This window comes from Oryctolagus cuniculus, unplaced genomic scaffold (assembly GCF_964237555.1).
Source record: "Oryctolagus cuniculus unplaced genomic scaffold, mOryCun1.1 SCAFFOLD_115, whole genome shotgun sequence".
Lineage (NCBI taxonomy): Eukaryota > Metazoa > Chordata > Mammalia > Lagomorpha > Leporidae > Oryctolagus > Oryctolagus cuniculus.
The window spans coordinates 138808-155318 of record NW_027208359.1 but is presented as its reverse complement, the minus strand read 5'-3'; the positions used below and the strand labels follow the sequence as shown (position 1 = coordinate 155318).

The 16511-nt window shown below is 41.2% G+C and overlaps 1 protein-coding gene across 1 annotated transcript in view; it reads right to left on the bottom strand.

Annotated features, from left to right (window-relative positions):
- Positions 1-1197: 1197 nt before the first annotated feature.
- LOC103346414 (zinc finger protein 665-like) overlaps positions 1198-16511 on the bottom strand; it is a 52647-nt gene continuing 37333 nt past the window's right edge. Inside the window, 4 exon segments of the mRNA XM_070067838.1 lie at positions 1198-2134; positions 2136-4030; positions 7451-7543; positions 7788-7914. Coding sequence (XP_069923939.1) covers positions 2054-2134; positions 2136-4030; positions 7451-7543; positions 7788-7914 — 2196 coding nt within the window. The 3' untranslated portion in view covers positions 1198-2053.

Below are 16511 nucleotides of genomic sequence, written 5' to 3'. Positions count from 1 at the left end.
ACATATATATAATTTATAATATAAATATATAGAGCAACCTTTTGAAATGTTTATAATGTATTTATCATCAGAAAAGAATAGCTCAGCTTTCTGTAATAATCCAGTTTCTGATCATTACAAGAATGAAGAGTAAGCCACCAAGTTGTAGCTCATAATCTCTGTTTCTCTGTGTCTCCAAGTCTACCAACCTCTAAAATTAAATAAACATACATAATTCTGGGATAAAAATCACATTAAGATCCCACTATTTTCTCGCATAATTTTCAGGAAATATACTAGTATCTAGACACACAGTGGCAAATTTATCTATGTATAAAATATATGTATGTTATATATGTTACATATATTCATATATATATATATATATATATATATATTACATTGAGGAGAAAGAATTATTACCCTTGGCTAAAATGGCCCTGAGACACTGTGTACCTGATAGTTTCCAGGGCAACTTACAGAATGTTGGGGGTGATGATGATCTTACAATAAAAGTGAAATCACCATGGCCATGGTACATGACTTTTCTATGCATGTATGTTTTCTCATTTTGGAGTCTCTTCATGTGAATTGATTAATGGCAGAAAAATTTTTTCACATGCATTAAATTGAAATTTTACTGTATGAATTCTCTGATGTTAGTTGATGTTTAATTTCTTGTTTTCTTTTTTTTAAAGATTTTTATTTATTTGACAGCTAGAGTTACAGAGAGTGAGAGAGACAGAGATAAAGGTCTTCCTTCTGTTGGATCACTCCTCAAATGGCCACAATGGCCAGAGCTGCACTGATCTGAAGCCAGTAGCCAGGTGCTTCTTCCTGGTCTTCCATGTGGGTGCAGGGCCCAAGCACTTGGGCTGTCTTCTACTGCTTTCCCAGGCTACAGTAAAGAGCTGGATTGAAGAGGGGCAGCTGGGACTAGAACTGGCACCTATATGGATGCCAGCATAGAAGGTGGAGGATTAACCTATTGCTCCACGGTGCCAGCCTGATGTTTAATTTCTGGCTATGGTTTTTTGAGGTCTGTTGCACTTGAAGGATATCACTTTTTTTGAGTTGCATATTTATGCAAGCCTGAATTCTATGAAAATATACTTCCACATTCATTACACTCCTAAGAAACCCTTTGTGTGAATTTTCTGATGTATAATGCCATTTCTGACAAATGGCTTTTTGTCACACTAATATTTCTGAACTTCATTTTTTTTAACAATTTAATTTTTTTATTTGAAAGACAGAGTTAGAGAGAGACAGAGAAGCAGAAAGAGGTCTTCCATCTGCTAGTTCACTCCCCAGATGGATGCAATGGCTGGAGCTGCAGCAATCCAAAGCCAGGAGTCAGGAGCTTCTTCTGGGTCTCCCACGTGGGTGCAGGGCCATCTTCTACTGCTTTCCCAGGCCATAGCAGAGAGCTGGATCGGAAGAGGAGCAACTGGGACTAGAACCAGTGCCCACATGGTATGTCAGCATTTCAGGCCAGGGCTTTAACCTACTGTGCCACACGCTGGTCCCAACCTTTCTTCCTTATGGGAGTGCCTATTGTATGGGATGTAATTTCCAGCAAAAGGCTCTGTCACATGGTTATGTTGATTTTGCAAAAAGTCCTTCACATTCATTATATTCTTAAGTTCTCTCCCTTGTTTGATCTACATGTTATGAGGTATTCCTTCTGACAAAAGGCTTTCCCACATTTATTACAAGATTTCCACCATGTAATAAATTCTCTGATGTTATATTGTGTGATTTTGGCAGAGTTTTCCAACATTCATTCCATTCATAAGGTTTCTCCCCCATGTGAATTCTGATGTTTTATGAGGTGTTACTTATGGATAAAGGCTTTTCCATATGCATTATATCCGAAGTGTTTTCTCCCATATGAATTAGATGATGTGCAATGAGGGCTGAATTATGGGAAAAAGCTTTCCAAGTCATTATGTCCAAAAGGTTTCTCTTCCTGTGCATTTTCTGATGCATTCTGAGATGTGACATTCCCAAGGGCTTTTCTACAGTCATTGCATTCATGAAGTCTCTCCCATGTTATAAATCATAGCTCATATCATACCACAAAATTCACAACATGATTTATAAAGGCTTTTCCACACTTACTAGATTCATAAGGTTCCTGCCCTGTATGAATTGTTTTGATATGAGTATAACTTATAGAAAAAGGCTTTTCCACAGTCATTACATTTATGAGGTTTCTCTCCGGTGTGAATTCGCTGATGTTTCCTGAGGCCTGACTTGTGTCCAAAGGCTTTTCCACAGTCGTTACATTTATGAGGTTTCTCTCCTGTGTGAATTTGCTGGTGTATGATGAGGTGTGACTTTCGTCCAAAAGCTTTTCCACAGTCATTACATTTACGAGGTTTCTCCCCTGTGTGAATTCGCTGGTGTATGAGGAGGTGTGACTTTTGTCCAAAGGTTTTTCCACAGTCATTACATTTATGAGGTTTCTCCCCTGTGTGAATTCGCTGGTGTATGATGAGGTTTGACTTTTGTCCAAAGGCTTTTCCACAGTCGTTACATTTATGAGGTTTCTCTCCTGTGTGAATTCGCTGATGCATGATGAGGCTTGACTTTTGTCCAAAGGCTTTTCCACAGTCATTACATTTATGAGGTTTCTCCCCTGTGTGAATTCGCTGGTGTATGATGAGGTCTGACTTTCGTCCAAAGGCTTTTCCACAGTCATTACATTTATGAGGTTTCTCCCCTGTGTGAGTTCGCTGGTGTATGAGGAGCTCTGACTTTCGTCCAAAGGCTTTTCCACAGTCATTACATTTATGAGGTTTCTCCCTTGTGTGAATTCGCTGATGTTTCCTGAGGCCTGACTTGTGTCCAAAGACTTTTCCACAGTTGTTACATTTATGAGGTTTCTCTCCTGTGTGAATTCGCTGATGTTTCCTGAGGCCTGACGTTTGTCCAAAGGCTTTTCCACAGGCATTACATTTATGAGGTTTCTCCCCTGTGTGAATTCGCTGGTGTATGATGAGGTCTGACTTTTGTCCAAAGGCTTTTCCACAGTCATTACATTTATGAGGTTTCTCTCCTGTGTGAATTCGCTGATGTATGAGGAGGTTTGACTTGTGTCCAAAGGCTTTTCCACAGTCATTACATTTATGAGGTTTCTCCCCTGTGTGAATTTGCTGGTGTATGATGAGGTTTGATTTTTGTCCAAAGGATTTTCCACAGTTATTACATTTATGAGGTTTCTCCCCTGTGTGAATTTGCTGGTGTATGATGAGGTTTGACTTTTGTCCAAAGGCTTTTCCACAGACACTACATTCATGAGGTTTCTCCCCTCTGTGAACTTTCTGTTGTTTCCTGAGGACTGACTTTTGTCCAAAGGCTTTTCCACAGTCATTACATTCAGAAGGTGAATTAAAACTGAGTGATTTTCCACAAGGTTTACATGTGTAAAGTTTTTCCCTTGTATTTAGTCTCTGGTTTATTGCAAGATGTGACTGGTGAATGACAGGTTCAACATACATAATGTACTTATAAAATTTCTTTCTTGTGTGAGTTTGTTGATGCATATTGAGGCTAGAATTTTCATGGATAGCTTTTTCTACTTGCGTTGCTTTTCCAAAAGTGACAGTTGACTTATTACAGTTTTCTGCCATATGAACCCTCTCAGATTTACAGAACATCTTTCTTGTGAAGACTTTTGCTTGTCCAGTGGGTCCAAATGGCTGCTTCATGATGTGAATATTGTCAAGCTGGCTAGGAGGCTCACAGAACTGGAGAGATTTTCCAGGTATCTTAGTGTTATCAAATTTCTCTCCAGCCTGTAGTTGATCAGGCCCACTGGGGGGATACACAGTGTGACATTTATTGCATTCCTCAGGCTTCAATCCTGAATAGATTCCCTTTTTAATAATCAGTGTTGGAACATGGCTTGAATTTAAACTAAGTGTTTTTCTTAATTCAATTCTCTTGAGAGCTGATGTCTTGTTATTTTTCATAAAATCCTGATTCAGATTTTTGTCCTGACTTTCCTGGTTGATCCTAATCAGGTCATCCCTTTTCATGACCACTGAAATGAGAAAAAAGCAATCATGTCATTGAATCACATGTAACTGTTTCTCCTGCCATACTCATGTAAAGGGAATGAAGTTACTTGTAATCCAAGTGGCATAAGATGTTCACAAAATCAGTATGAGGTACTTATTTGTGACCATTATATGGTTTTTCTCCTTAATACATTAATATACCATGAGGTTTCCCAATGTTCAAACATGATCCTTTTTACTATGGGAATTTGTTAAGGATGGTAGAATGACATTTGTGCTATGATGTGTGGGATGCCTGCATCTCAAAACAGTGTCGGTTTGAGCCCTGGCTACTCTGCTTTCAGTACAGCTCTCTGCCTATGTAAACTGGAAGGAAGCAGATAATGGTTCATGTGCCTGGGAACCTGTGAGAAACCAGGGAAGACTAGAGGGATTCTAGAGTTTTGGCTTCAGACTAGTTAGACCTAAGTGTTGCAGGCATCTGGGAAGTGAGCTAATAGAGGACCTCTTTCTCTCTCTCTCTCTTCTCTCACTATCACTCTGCCTTTCACAAAGATGAAATAACTATAAAATATTTTAAAGAATGGGCAAATATTTAATAAAAATATTCACCCACTACCTAGCAACCATTTTTTTCCTTGTGCTTTTTCTCCAGTTTATTTTTATAAAAATTGTGTGCTTTTTGCTTCTCTGATATCTCAACCATAAACATGAAAAAGTTTTACTGATCATTTACTTGCAGGTGGAGAAGAGTGAAATGTGCCTGTACTTTAAGCAGGACAACATTTAAGGAGTAGGATTTAAATCTATGAGTGTCTCATGCTCAGTCTTCCTAGGTAAACATCATTTGTGGGATTTTTCAAATGAAAAATGACTTTGTCTCTACTCTATGACAGCTTCCCCAAATTCCTAAGGACACCCAACACCTTCAGCTTCTCAGAAGTACAACAGGTACAGAAAATTCCCAATATACCACTTTAGTTAAACACTCCCAATCAGTTTGAAGAATTTGTTTCTGCAAACCGGGATGTGCTCATCTTTGAAAAGTGTTTTCTAACTCATTCTGAAATCATCAGTGCTGGTTACCTCCTCTAAATTCTTTCTAGAAACATTCCTGTGTGATAATTTGAATTTCTGGAGGCTTTTGATCAGTTGCCTCCTATTTTCACTGAAAGCTTCATTTCCTATGCTTTTCTTATCTTTTTGTATGCTTATTTTTCAATGATACTGAAAAATAAGAGAGAAATCATACTTCAAACTCCACCCTTAAAGAAATCTGAGCCATTCAACATAACCCCATGAGGCTACTTGACCTTGGGTCTCAAAATCTCAGTATTTTCTTGGTGAGTCTAGGATCACTTATTTTCATGTTTTATGTAAGTTCATGCTTAGTTTAGGATTTCTTTTTTTTTTTCAAAGATTTACTTTATTTGAAAGCTAGAATTATAGAGAGAGAGACAGAGAGAAGTCTTCCATCTGCTGGTTCACTCCCCATATGGGCACAACAACCAATGCTGGGCCAAAATGAAGTTAGGAGCCAGGAGTGTCTTTCTTGTCTCCCACATGGGTACAGGGGGCCAAAGACTTGGGCCAACCTCTGCTCTTTTCTCAGGTGCATTAGCAGAGAGCTGGATTAGAAGGGGACTAGCTGGGACTTGAACTGGCACCCATATGCAATGCTAGTGCTACAGGCTGGAGCTTTAACACACTGCACCACAGTGTCATTCCTAGCTTCATAATTTCTGATGTCACAGCACAGAGGCTTACTCATGACCATGTTTTATTTTTAAAGATTTATTTATTTATTTGAAAGTCAGAGTTACACAAAGAGAGGAGAGGCAAAGATAGAGTAAGGTCTTGATCCAATGGTTCACTCCCCAGTTGGCCACAATGGCCAGAACTGTGCTGATCTGAAGCCACGAGCCAGGAGCTGCTTCTGGGTCTCCCTCAGGTGCAGGGGACCAAGGACTTGGACCATCTTCTACTGCTTTTGGAAGTGGAGCAACTGGGTCCCAAACTGGTGCCCATATGGGATGCTGGTGCTTCATGCTAGGGTGTTAATTCACTGTGCCACAGCACCAGCCACATGACCATCTCTTAGCATTTACTTATTTACTTACTTGAGAGTCAGAGAGACAGAATGAGAGATAAAGACAGACTGAAAAAGAGGTTTGCCAACTGTAGGCTCATTCCTCAAATGTTTCCAACAGACTGTAATTTTCTTATTTATTTGAGAGGCACAGAGGAAAAAAAAGAAAGAGACTAAGAGAGAGTTCACATTTATTGATTCAGTCCTGAGCAAGTTCTATGCCTGGGCAAAATCATGAGTGGGAACGCAATCTGAGCAATGAGTTAGAAATAAGTTTCTGGGGGCTGGCATTGTGGCATAGCATAAAGCCACCACCTGCAGTGCCAACATCACTTATGGGCACCAGTTTAAGTCCTAGCTGCTCCACTTCTGATCCAGCACTCTGCTATGGCCTGGGAAAGCAGTAGAAGATGGCCCAAGTACTTGGGCCCCTGTACCCACATGGGAGACCTGGAAGAAGCTTCTGGCTCCTAGCTTCAGATCAGTACAGAACCAGCCACAACAGCCAATTGGGAAGTGAACCAGTGGATGGAAGACCTCTCTTTCTCTCTCTGCCTCTCCCTCTTCTCTCTCTCTGACTTTCAAATAAATAAATAAATCTTTAAAAAAAAAAAAAAAACAGAAACAGCCTGGCATGGCAGCTCAATAGGCTAATCCTCTACCTGCGGCACCGGCACACCAGGTTCTAGTCCCGGTCGGGGTGCTGGATTTTGTCCCAGTTGCCCCTCTTCCAGGCCAGATCTCTGCTGTGGCCCAGGAGTGCAGTGGAGGATGGCCCAGGTCCTTGGGCCCTGCACCCGCATGGGAGACCAGGAGAAACACCTGGCTCCTAGCTTTGGATCAGCATGGTGTGCCAGCCACAGCACACCGGCCATGGTGGCCATTGGAGGGTGAACCAATGGCAAAAGGAAGACCTTTCTCTCTGTCTCTCTCTCTCACTGTCCACTCTGCCTGTCAAAAAAAAAAAAAAAAAACCCACACAGAAAAATTAATCCTAAAAAAAAATAAGTTTCTGTATGTTGCCTAATTAACAAGCACTGAAGGAACTAATAAGTGCATGAAGGAAAAGGTATGAAAGTGTAGAGAAGGACAAGTTAGAATCGGGGGAATGTATCAAACCTAGATAAAAGCCTTAATAACATCAGAAAATGACTGGATTTTTTTTTTGAAATCAAAGAACATCTTCACTAAGAACAAAAGTTAGAAAGATATTGGTATCTCTAAATGCCTGTGTCTGATGCACAAAACCAGCTGTCATCAGGAGTAAGGCTTGAGAAAAATTCATGGAAAGAACACCAGTCAACATCTGCACACTTTCTGCCTTGGCCTCCCTGTCTCTTATGTGCAGACTGACCTGAAAGGCTCAGATTCAAGCATTCATCCACGATCCATGGCTCTTCTCCTCGCTCCAATTTGAAGATCAAGTCAGGTTTGGTAATGCAGTGCCCTATTAATGGAAACAAAGTAAGACTTTGTAAAATCACTATCTTGGGTTATTTAAAGGACTACAGCTTGGTTCAGGAGCTATGCAACAAATGTTCCAATTTGAATCTTTTGTTAGATGGTAGATATTCGGATTATTCATGGACTCAAATTCTAATCCTGCCCAATATTAAACATTATAAAGTGTTCCCTTATTTGTCAAATAGCAAGAAAATGTTATCACTGGGCATGTGATGGGTGTCACTCACCCAAGGAGAACAGGCTGCTGTAGGTCTCCAGCATCACATCTCTGTACAGGATTTTCTGAGCATTGTTCATTTTCTGCCATTCCTCCCATGTAAAGTACACAGCCAGGTCTTCAAATGCTGTCATCACCTATAATAATACACTTCCAGTCAACATGTTAACTCTGTCACAAAATAAACACTGACAGTTGTGTATGGATATGAAGGAAAAAGGGAAGGATATGGTTTCACATTAGACTTGTGGAGTGTTTAGAAAGCCACACGGAGCATTCAACAGAGTCAAACCCATGATCTACAGGCTGTGAGACATGCCCAAGCTGGAGGGAAACAGGAGGTTCAAATCACAAAGGCCACATCTGTCAAGGGGAATTGCACAGCAGGCTAGAAGAGGGGCAATACTGACTCTTGACTGGGCAATGTTAAGGAGAAGTATGTAGAAGCATTGAGAAAAAAGGCAAGAAACCGTCAGTGAAACTACGATGGGAATGAACAGAAAACAATTTCCAGGAAAACACCATGCATATCATTTCCAATATGTCAGAGAAAAAATATATTAAAAGACAGGGCAGACATTTAGCTTAGTGTTGTTTATGATGCCACCTCAGAGTGTCTATGATTTCCAATGCCAGCTCTAGTTTCTAGCTCCCAGATAATGCAAACCTGGGGAAGTAATGGTGATGTCACCAATGAAGGAGGCCTAGACTCCATTCCTCAATCCTGGCTTCAGTCCTGCCCCACCTGTTTGGTATGGTTATCTAGGAAGTGAATTAAAGTATCAAAGTTCTCTATCTCTCAGTCCATCAACTTTTTTCTCTATCAAGCTAATAAATATTTTTTTAAGTAAAAGAGAAAATACAGGTAAGATAAAGAATACAAATTAGCTTTTGCCCTTGTCTATGATTATTCTACTGATAAACAATTGAAATAACATTATACCTAATTAAAGTGAAAGCAATGGAAATACTTGCCCAAAGCATTCAAATGATAAACATTTGAAATGACATTATACATAATTAAATGAAAGCAATGGAATTATTTGCCCAAAAAGAGAACCTGGGAATGTCTGCAGTACAATCTGCATTTGTGACTCACTGAGAAAAATGCTTAGAGATTCGTTTCAGAACCTGCAATAGTCACCAGAATTGTGATCCAGCAGGCTAAGCCTCCACCATCAATGCTGGCATCCCATGTAAACAGAGGACTTGAGTCCTTGCTGCTCCACTTCCAATCTAGTTCCCTGCTAATCTGATTTAAAGAGCAGTGAAAATGGCCTGAGTATTTGGACCCTTCCACCAATGTGGGAGACCCATGGAGTCCCAGGCTCCTGGCTTTGGCCTGGCCCAGTCCCAGCCATTGTGGGCATTTGGGGAATGAACACTAGATAGAAGATATATCCTTTTGTCTCCCTGTCTCTCCCAATCTCTGCAAGTCCACCTTTCAAATAAATAATCTTAAAAAAATAAATGAGCCTCCAGTAGATTCTTTTCTCCACACATTCCTTATCCTATTCCAGAATCCAATTCAGCTTCTCAAAGGTATTAAGGACTCCATTACTCTAACAATTCGAAAACAAACTTAACTTATCTGTGTTTTAGCACTAGGTAACTCTTCCTCTTGCAGAATGCTAAGTGTTTACTTCATAGGTAGCACTAAAACACTGTTCAGTACATCATCTATGTGTAGAATGTTTCAGACATGACCCCAAAAATGTAGCACACTGTGCTTAGTTTCAACTCAATTCATGTAACAAATATATATTTTGCTATAGCAACAGAAAGAGACCAAACTGCATTATTATAGATGACAGTAATGTTTCATAATCATGCCAAATTCATAATTCATTTCTGTATATTCTGTGATAACAAATTTTATGTTTATTTTTCTATTTTAAAATTTTGTAAAGATTTATTTATTTATTTGAAAGTCAGAGTTACACAGAGAGAGGAGTTGGCTGCAATGGCTGGAACTGCACCAATCTGAAGCCAGGAACCAGGAGCTTCTTCTGGGTTTCCCACATGGGTTCAGGGGCGCAAGGACCTGGGCCATCTTCCACTGCTTTCCCAGGCCATAGTAGAGGGCTGGAGCAGAAGTGGAGCAGCCAGGTCTCAAACCGGTGCCTATATGGGAAGTCGATGCTTTAGACCAGGGCATTAACCCACTGAGCCACAGAGCCAGCCCCATATTTTCCATTTTAATTAGCTAGTATACTGGGACTGGCACTGTGGCTAGCAGGTAAAGCCACTGCCTTCAGTGCTGGCATCCCATACTGGTGCCAGTTCAAGTCCCAGTGGCTTCACTTCCAATCCAGCTCTCTGCTATGGCCTGGGAATTCAGTAGGAGATGGCCTAAGTCCTTGGGCCCCTGAACCCATGTGGGAGACCCAGAAGCTCTTCAATTCTAGCTTTGGACCAGTGCAACTCTGGCCACTGTGGCAAACTAGGGAGTGCACCAGCAGATGGAAGACTCTCTCTCTCTCCCCCTCTGCCTCTCTGTAACTCTGACTTTCAAATAAATAAAATAAAACTAAAAAAATAAATAAATAAACTAGCATTAAACACCTAAAATGAGTACTGACAAGCTGGGGAATAATTAAAAAAAAAAAAACACTTACAGGTGATATATTAATTTTCTTTCCTCTTAGAAACATGTGGAGGACCCAGAATCATACCTGGGAGAGAAGGTGAATGGCAGGAGTTCAAAGAAAACTCTAGAGGCCAACGCTGTGGCATAATGGGTAAAGCTGCTGCCTTCAGTGCCAGCATTCCATATGGGTTCTGGTTTGAGTACTGCCTCCTCAACATACAATCTAGCTTTCTGCTATGTCCTGAGAAAGCAGTGGAACATGGTCCAAGTTCCTGGGCCACTGCACCTGCATGGGAGACCCAGAAGCTCTTGGGTCTTGGCTTTGGATCGGCTGAGCTCCAGCCTTTGCAGTAATTTGGAGGGTGAGCCAGCAGATAGAGGACTTTCTCTCCCTGCAACTCTTTCAATAAATAAATGAAATCTTAAAAAAAAAAAAAAAAAAAAAAAAACCTCTGGTTTCCTTCTGCACTGAACAGTGGGAAAAAAAGGATGTAATAGAATGAATAAAGAATAATAAATACATTAACCAAGAAAACATCAGCTTCACTGTGGAGGAATAATCCTGTAAAAATAGAAATACATAGGAAAATGCATCCACCTATATTAAGTAGCAGAGATTATACAGAAGTTAGCATTGGTTTAACAAAAGCATTGTCTACAAATTTTGTAAAATAATAACGTGAAAGTAAAAAGAAAAGTTGAGTGTTCAAATGAATAAGGTTATCAGAGATAAACATTATGTTGTTATTAAAGTTTATACTAAAGAAAGTTAACAAATACACATAATGTATATTTAATGCAGTGCACTTTACCAGTAATGATTCCAAGTAGCACCTTTCCCTGTATTCATCCCTTCACAAAACCCTGGATTGGGGCTGGCACTGTGGCCTAGTGGGTAAAACTGCCACCTGCAGACTGGCATCCCATATAGGCACTGGATTGATTCCCAGCTGCCCCACTTCTGATCCAGCTTTCTGCTATGCCCTGGGAAAGCAGTAGAAGATGGCCCAAGTCCTTGGGCCCCTGTACCCATGTGGAAGACCCAGAAGAATCTCCTGGATCGTGGCTTTGGATTGGCACAACTCTGGCCATTGCAGCCAACTGGGGAGTGAACCAGCAGATGGAAGAGCTCTCTATCTCTCTCTGCCTCTCCCTCTCTCTGTGTGTAACTCTTTCAAATAAATAAATAAATATTTTTGAAAAAGACCATGAGTTTCACCATTTCAACTGATTTACCCCATGAGATACCAGTAAATGTGATAGAAATAGATAATTTGTTAAAATATTTATTTATATGAAAGAGTTACACAAAGAGAGAAGGAGAGGCAGAGAAGAGAGAGAGAGAGAGAGAGAAGGAGGAATAAAGAGAGGTCTTCAAACTGCAGGTTCACTCCCCAGATGGCTGCAATGGCTGGAGCTGTGTAGATCCAAAGATATGAACCAGGAGCTTCTTTCAGGTCTCCCACAAGGGAGCAGGGGCCAAAGGACTTGGGCCATCTTCTACTGTTTTCCCAGGCTGTAGCAAAGAGCTGGATCAGAAGTGGAGCAGCCGAGTCATGAACTGACACCCATATGAGATGCTGGCACTGCAGGTGGTGTCTTTACTTGCTATGTCACAGAACCAGCCCCAGAAATAGACAATTTGTAAAGTATTTGCCTTCTCAGCTTTTCTTTTTCTGACAGTTATCTTCTGAAAAACCCTGGGGCCTGCCTGTTGAAGAGATAGTATGTAGGCTGGTGCCATGGCTCACTAGGCTAATCCTCCACCCGTGGCACTGGTATTCCAGGTGACAGTCTCAGTTGGGGTGCTGGTTCTGACCCAGTTGCTCCTATTCCAGTCTGCTCTCGGCTGTGGCCTGGGAAGGCAGTGGAGGATGGCCCAAGTGCTTGGGCCCTGCACCCACAAGGGAGACCAGGAGGACGTGCCTGTCTCCTAGCTTTGGATAAGCACAGCATGCTGGCCATAGCAGCCATTTGGGGGGTGAACCAATGGAAGGAAGACATTTCTGTCTCTCTCTCACTAACTCTGCCTGTCAAAAAAAGAAAAAAAAGATAATACATAGCCAAGATTCACCACAAACCCCAGACACTTAAGTGAAGCCTCAATCAGTTCCCCAAATGACTAAACTCTCATTTCTGCTCCTGGACTGATCATAGGAACTGCCCAGCTGAGTACAGCCCATAACACAGAGTCTGAACTGCAAATCAAATGGCTATTTGTTAAGCCATTGTGTTTTCTGATTTGTCCTACATCAAATGCTGATATATATCAGTAAGTATGGCAGAAAGTTGAATTACATGCAAACTACAATGCATACAACTTCAAAATTTCATTTGGAAGTTCCCATAAAACAGGGCCAGCATTGTCACATAGCAAGTAAACCTGCCATCTGCAATACAAGCACCCCATATGAGCACTGGGTCATGTTCTGGCTCTTCTGCTTTTGATCCAGCTCCCTGCTGATGGCCTGAGAAAAGCAATGGAAGATGATCCAAATACTTGGGCAAATGCTACCAATGTGGGAGATCCAGATGAAGATCTTGGTTCCTGGCCTCATTCTTTCCTGGCCCTGCTCAATGCAGCCATCTGTGATGTGAACAAGCAGAAGGGAGATCTCTCTGGGTCTCTCCTCTATATACAATACTTTGAAATAATTTTTTTTAAAAAAACTTGAATAAAAGCTCCTATAAACACAATCTTTGCCTATCAATTAGACCTTAGAAAAGCTGCTGATAAAAAAAAAAAAAGTGCTGGGATTCATAAAAATAAATTATCTGGAGACCATAAGGTTGTTCTTCACATTTCGGCTTATATATGGTCATTGTGTTCTTTTGGTTTAAATTTTAAGAAGCTTATTATCATATGAAATCTAATTTAATATACTTTTACTATCTCAGAAGGCAGGATAAAGGTTCACAGTAATTTTCTGTAGCTGCATGTATACTGCATATTGTTCAAGAAGAAATTACTGAAAGGGAGGAAATTTTTATGATATGCTTTTTGTTTTTTTTAAAGATGTATTTATGTGAAAGTGAAATTTATGCAGAGAGCGAGAGAGAGAGAGAGAGAGAGAGAGAGATCTTCCATCTGATGGCTCACTCTGCAAATGGCTGCAATGGCCGGAGCTGCACCAACCAAAGCCAGGACCCAGGAGCTTCTTCCAGGTCTCCCACATGGGTGCAGGGACCCAAGGACTTGAGCCATCTTCTACTGCTTTCCCAGGCCATAGCAGAGAGCTGGATCAGAAGTGGAGCAGCCGAGTCTTGAACCTGTGCCAATATGAGATGTGGGCACTTCAGGCCAGAGCATTAACCTGCTGTGCCACAGCACCAGCCTCATGATATGCTTTTTGAAGTCATACACTCCAAACATAGCATTAGTAGCAAAAGGAAAGACATGCTCATGAAAGTTTTCTAAAACAGTACTATTTGCATTGGTGACAATTTCTGAAATGGATCTGAAAAATAAATGTTTTTTTAATTAAGTGTGGCAAGATAGAGAACATTAGGCAGAAGTTAAGGTGCTGGGTATTTACAAATCATGTGACACTACACAAAGCACTTTTCTCCTGAAATACAATTTATTTCATCTTTTTTACAGAGATCCTGGCAAAACTTCCTTGAGCTACCAAGAAGGACTATTAGAATACAGGGGGCAGGAGTCCTCCAAGATGGTGGAATAGGGAGGGAGCACACTGATAGTCCAGGAAAAGATAGTTTAATAAAAGTGGAGATACTGTAGTTTCGGGGAAGAGTTAGGGGAAAAAACTGCAGAAGGAACTCTTCCAGAACTAGTGGGACATGGAGGACCCATGTGGAGGGTACGGGTGCCCATGGCTCAGGACCCAAGCTGCTGAGTCTACACGCCAGTGCTGGAAAGGGAGGTGAGGCAAAACCTCAGTAGCCCAAGACACTGGCAGGGAAGTCGCAGGAAGAGCCTAGAGGGAATGAGGCTTAAAGCCCTGTGGGGGAAAGACCACTAGGCTAACTAAAAGACTGAAATAAAATAAATAAAATAAAATAAAATAAAAGGGACCAGTATGGACATGATTCTCTCTCTCCACTCACCTTACAAAGGTGAGCAAGACAAAGAGCAGGCACCATTTTGGACATATGTAAAAGCTGTGCTACCTCAGGGCTGTGCCCGCCCTCAGCCAAGCAGAAAAACCTGACTCTGGTGCGAGAAATAAAAGGAGGTTAGGACCTAGTGATGTGTGGGAGCTTATGAACTGTGACTGTGAAAAAAAACAAAAACAAACTGAGGGTGTGTGAGAGAACTCGTGGAGTGCCTGAGATGTGAGTACTCTTAGGAGACGCCACAAACTTGGTAACCTTGGAAACCTGGTGGAAGACTTCAGGGGAATCTGAGCTTACACTGAGGACTGCACAGATCCTTTGTGTGGTCCTTGGGACAGAGCAGACAAATATTATACCCACAGGGGCCAGAGCTCAGACACTGCCTGCCTTCAATTCCACTCAGCTGTGTGGAATTACTTACCTTCTTAATAAAAAATAAAAATAAAAAACCAGAGAGAAGGAGAAAAAATTTAATATGCCTAACCTGGGTGTGTCACCCTTAACCCTGAAGAATCAAACAGAGCTCTCTTGCCACACCCATCACAAGCCTCTAAGGATCCATCAAAAGCAGACAGTCCACTTAATCGAGTCATAGTATAACAAGAAAAACCACAACAGCAAAAAAAAAAAAAAAAAAAAGAAGAAGATGAAGAAGAAAACCAAAGAATATCTCCATAATGCCAAGCAAGAAATGCAGAAACTGAGGAAACAAGAACAAGGAAGACATTATGATGCCCCCAAGTGAACAAGACACCCCAAGCCAAGATGAGGAGATAGAAGAAATGCAACATATGGATTTCAAAAAATATATGATAAGAACACTTAGAAGTTCTCAAAAACAAATTCTTGAACTACAGAAATCCTTACTGGACAGGGTAGAAAATCTCTCATGAAAATGAAATCTTAAGGAAAAATCAAAATTAAATGAAGCAATTAGTAGAACATGAAATTGTGATAGTGAAGAGAAATCAAAATGAAATGAAGAATTCAATAGATCAAATGACAAATGCATTTGAGAGCCTTAAAAAGAGAGACTACTGGACTTAGAAGACAGAGCACAGAAAAGCATACAGTGAAACCAAAGAAAAGAAGAGGAAATTAGAAATCTAAAAAATATTGTTGGAAATCTACAGGATACTATTAAAAAAGCCAACATTCAGGTTCCAGGAGTTCCTGAAGGCATGGAGAGAGAGAAAGGCCTTTTTTTTTTTTTTTTTTTGATAGGCAGAGTGGACAGTGAGAGAGAGAGACAGAAAGAAAGGTCTTCCCTTGCCGTTGGTTCACCCTCCAATGGCCGCCACTGCAGCCGGCGCACCGCGCTGATCTGATGGCAGGAGCCAGGATCCAGGTGCTTTTTCCTGGTCTCCCATGGGGTGCAGGGCCCAAGCACCTGGGCCATCCTCCACTGCACTCCCTGGCCACAGCAGAGAGCTGGCCTGGAAGAGGGGCAACCGGGACAGAATCCGGCGCCCCGACCGGGACTAGAACCCGGTGTGCCGGCGCCGCAAGGTGGAGGATTAGCCTATTGAGCCACGGCGCCGGCTCGAGAAAGGCCTTTTTAGTGAGATACTAGTAGAAAACTTCCTGAATTTGGAGAAGGACAGAAACATCCTAGTACAGGAAGCTCATAGAAACCCTAGTAAACATGACCAAAAGAGATTCTCGACATAACACATTGTAATCAAACTCACTACAGTGAAACATAAACAAAAGATACTAAAATGTGCAAGAGAGAAACATCAGATTACTCTCAGAGGATCTCCAATCAGACTCACAGCTGACTTCTCATCAGAAATCCTACAGGTTAGGAGGGAATGGCAAGATATAGCCCAGGTACTAAGAGAGAAAAATTGCCAGCCCAGAATATTATATCCTGCTAAGCTCTCATTTGTGAATGAAGGTGAAATAAAGACCTTTCATAGCAAACAGACATCGAAAGAATTTGTCACCATTCGTCCAGCCCTGCAAAAGATGCTTAAAGATGTGTTACACAGAGAAACACAGAAACATGGCCATAAATATGAAAAAAGGTAAAGGAAGAAAATCTCCCAGTAAAAGATCACAGGA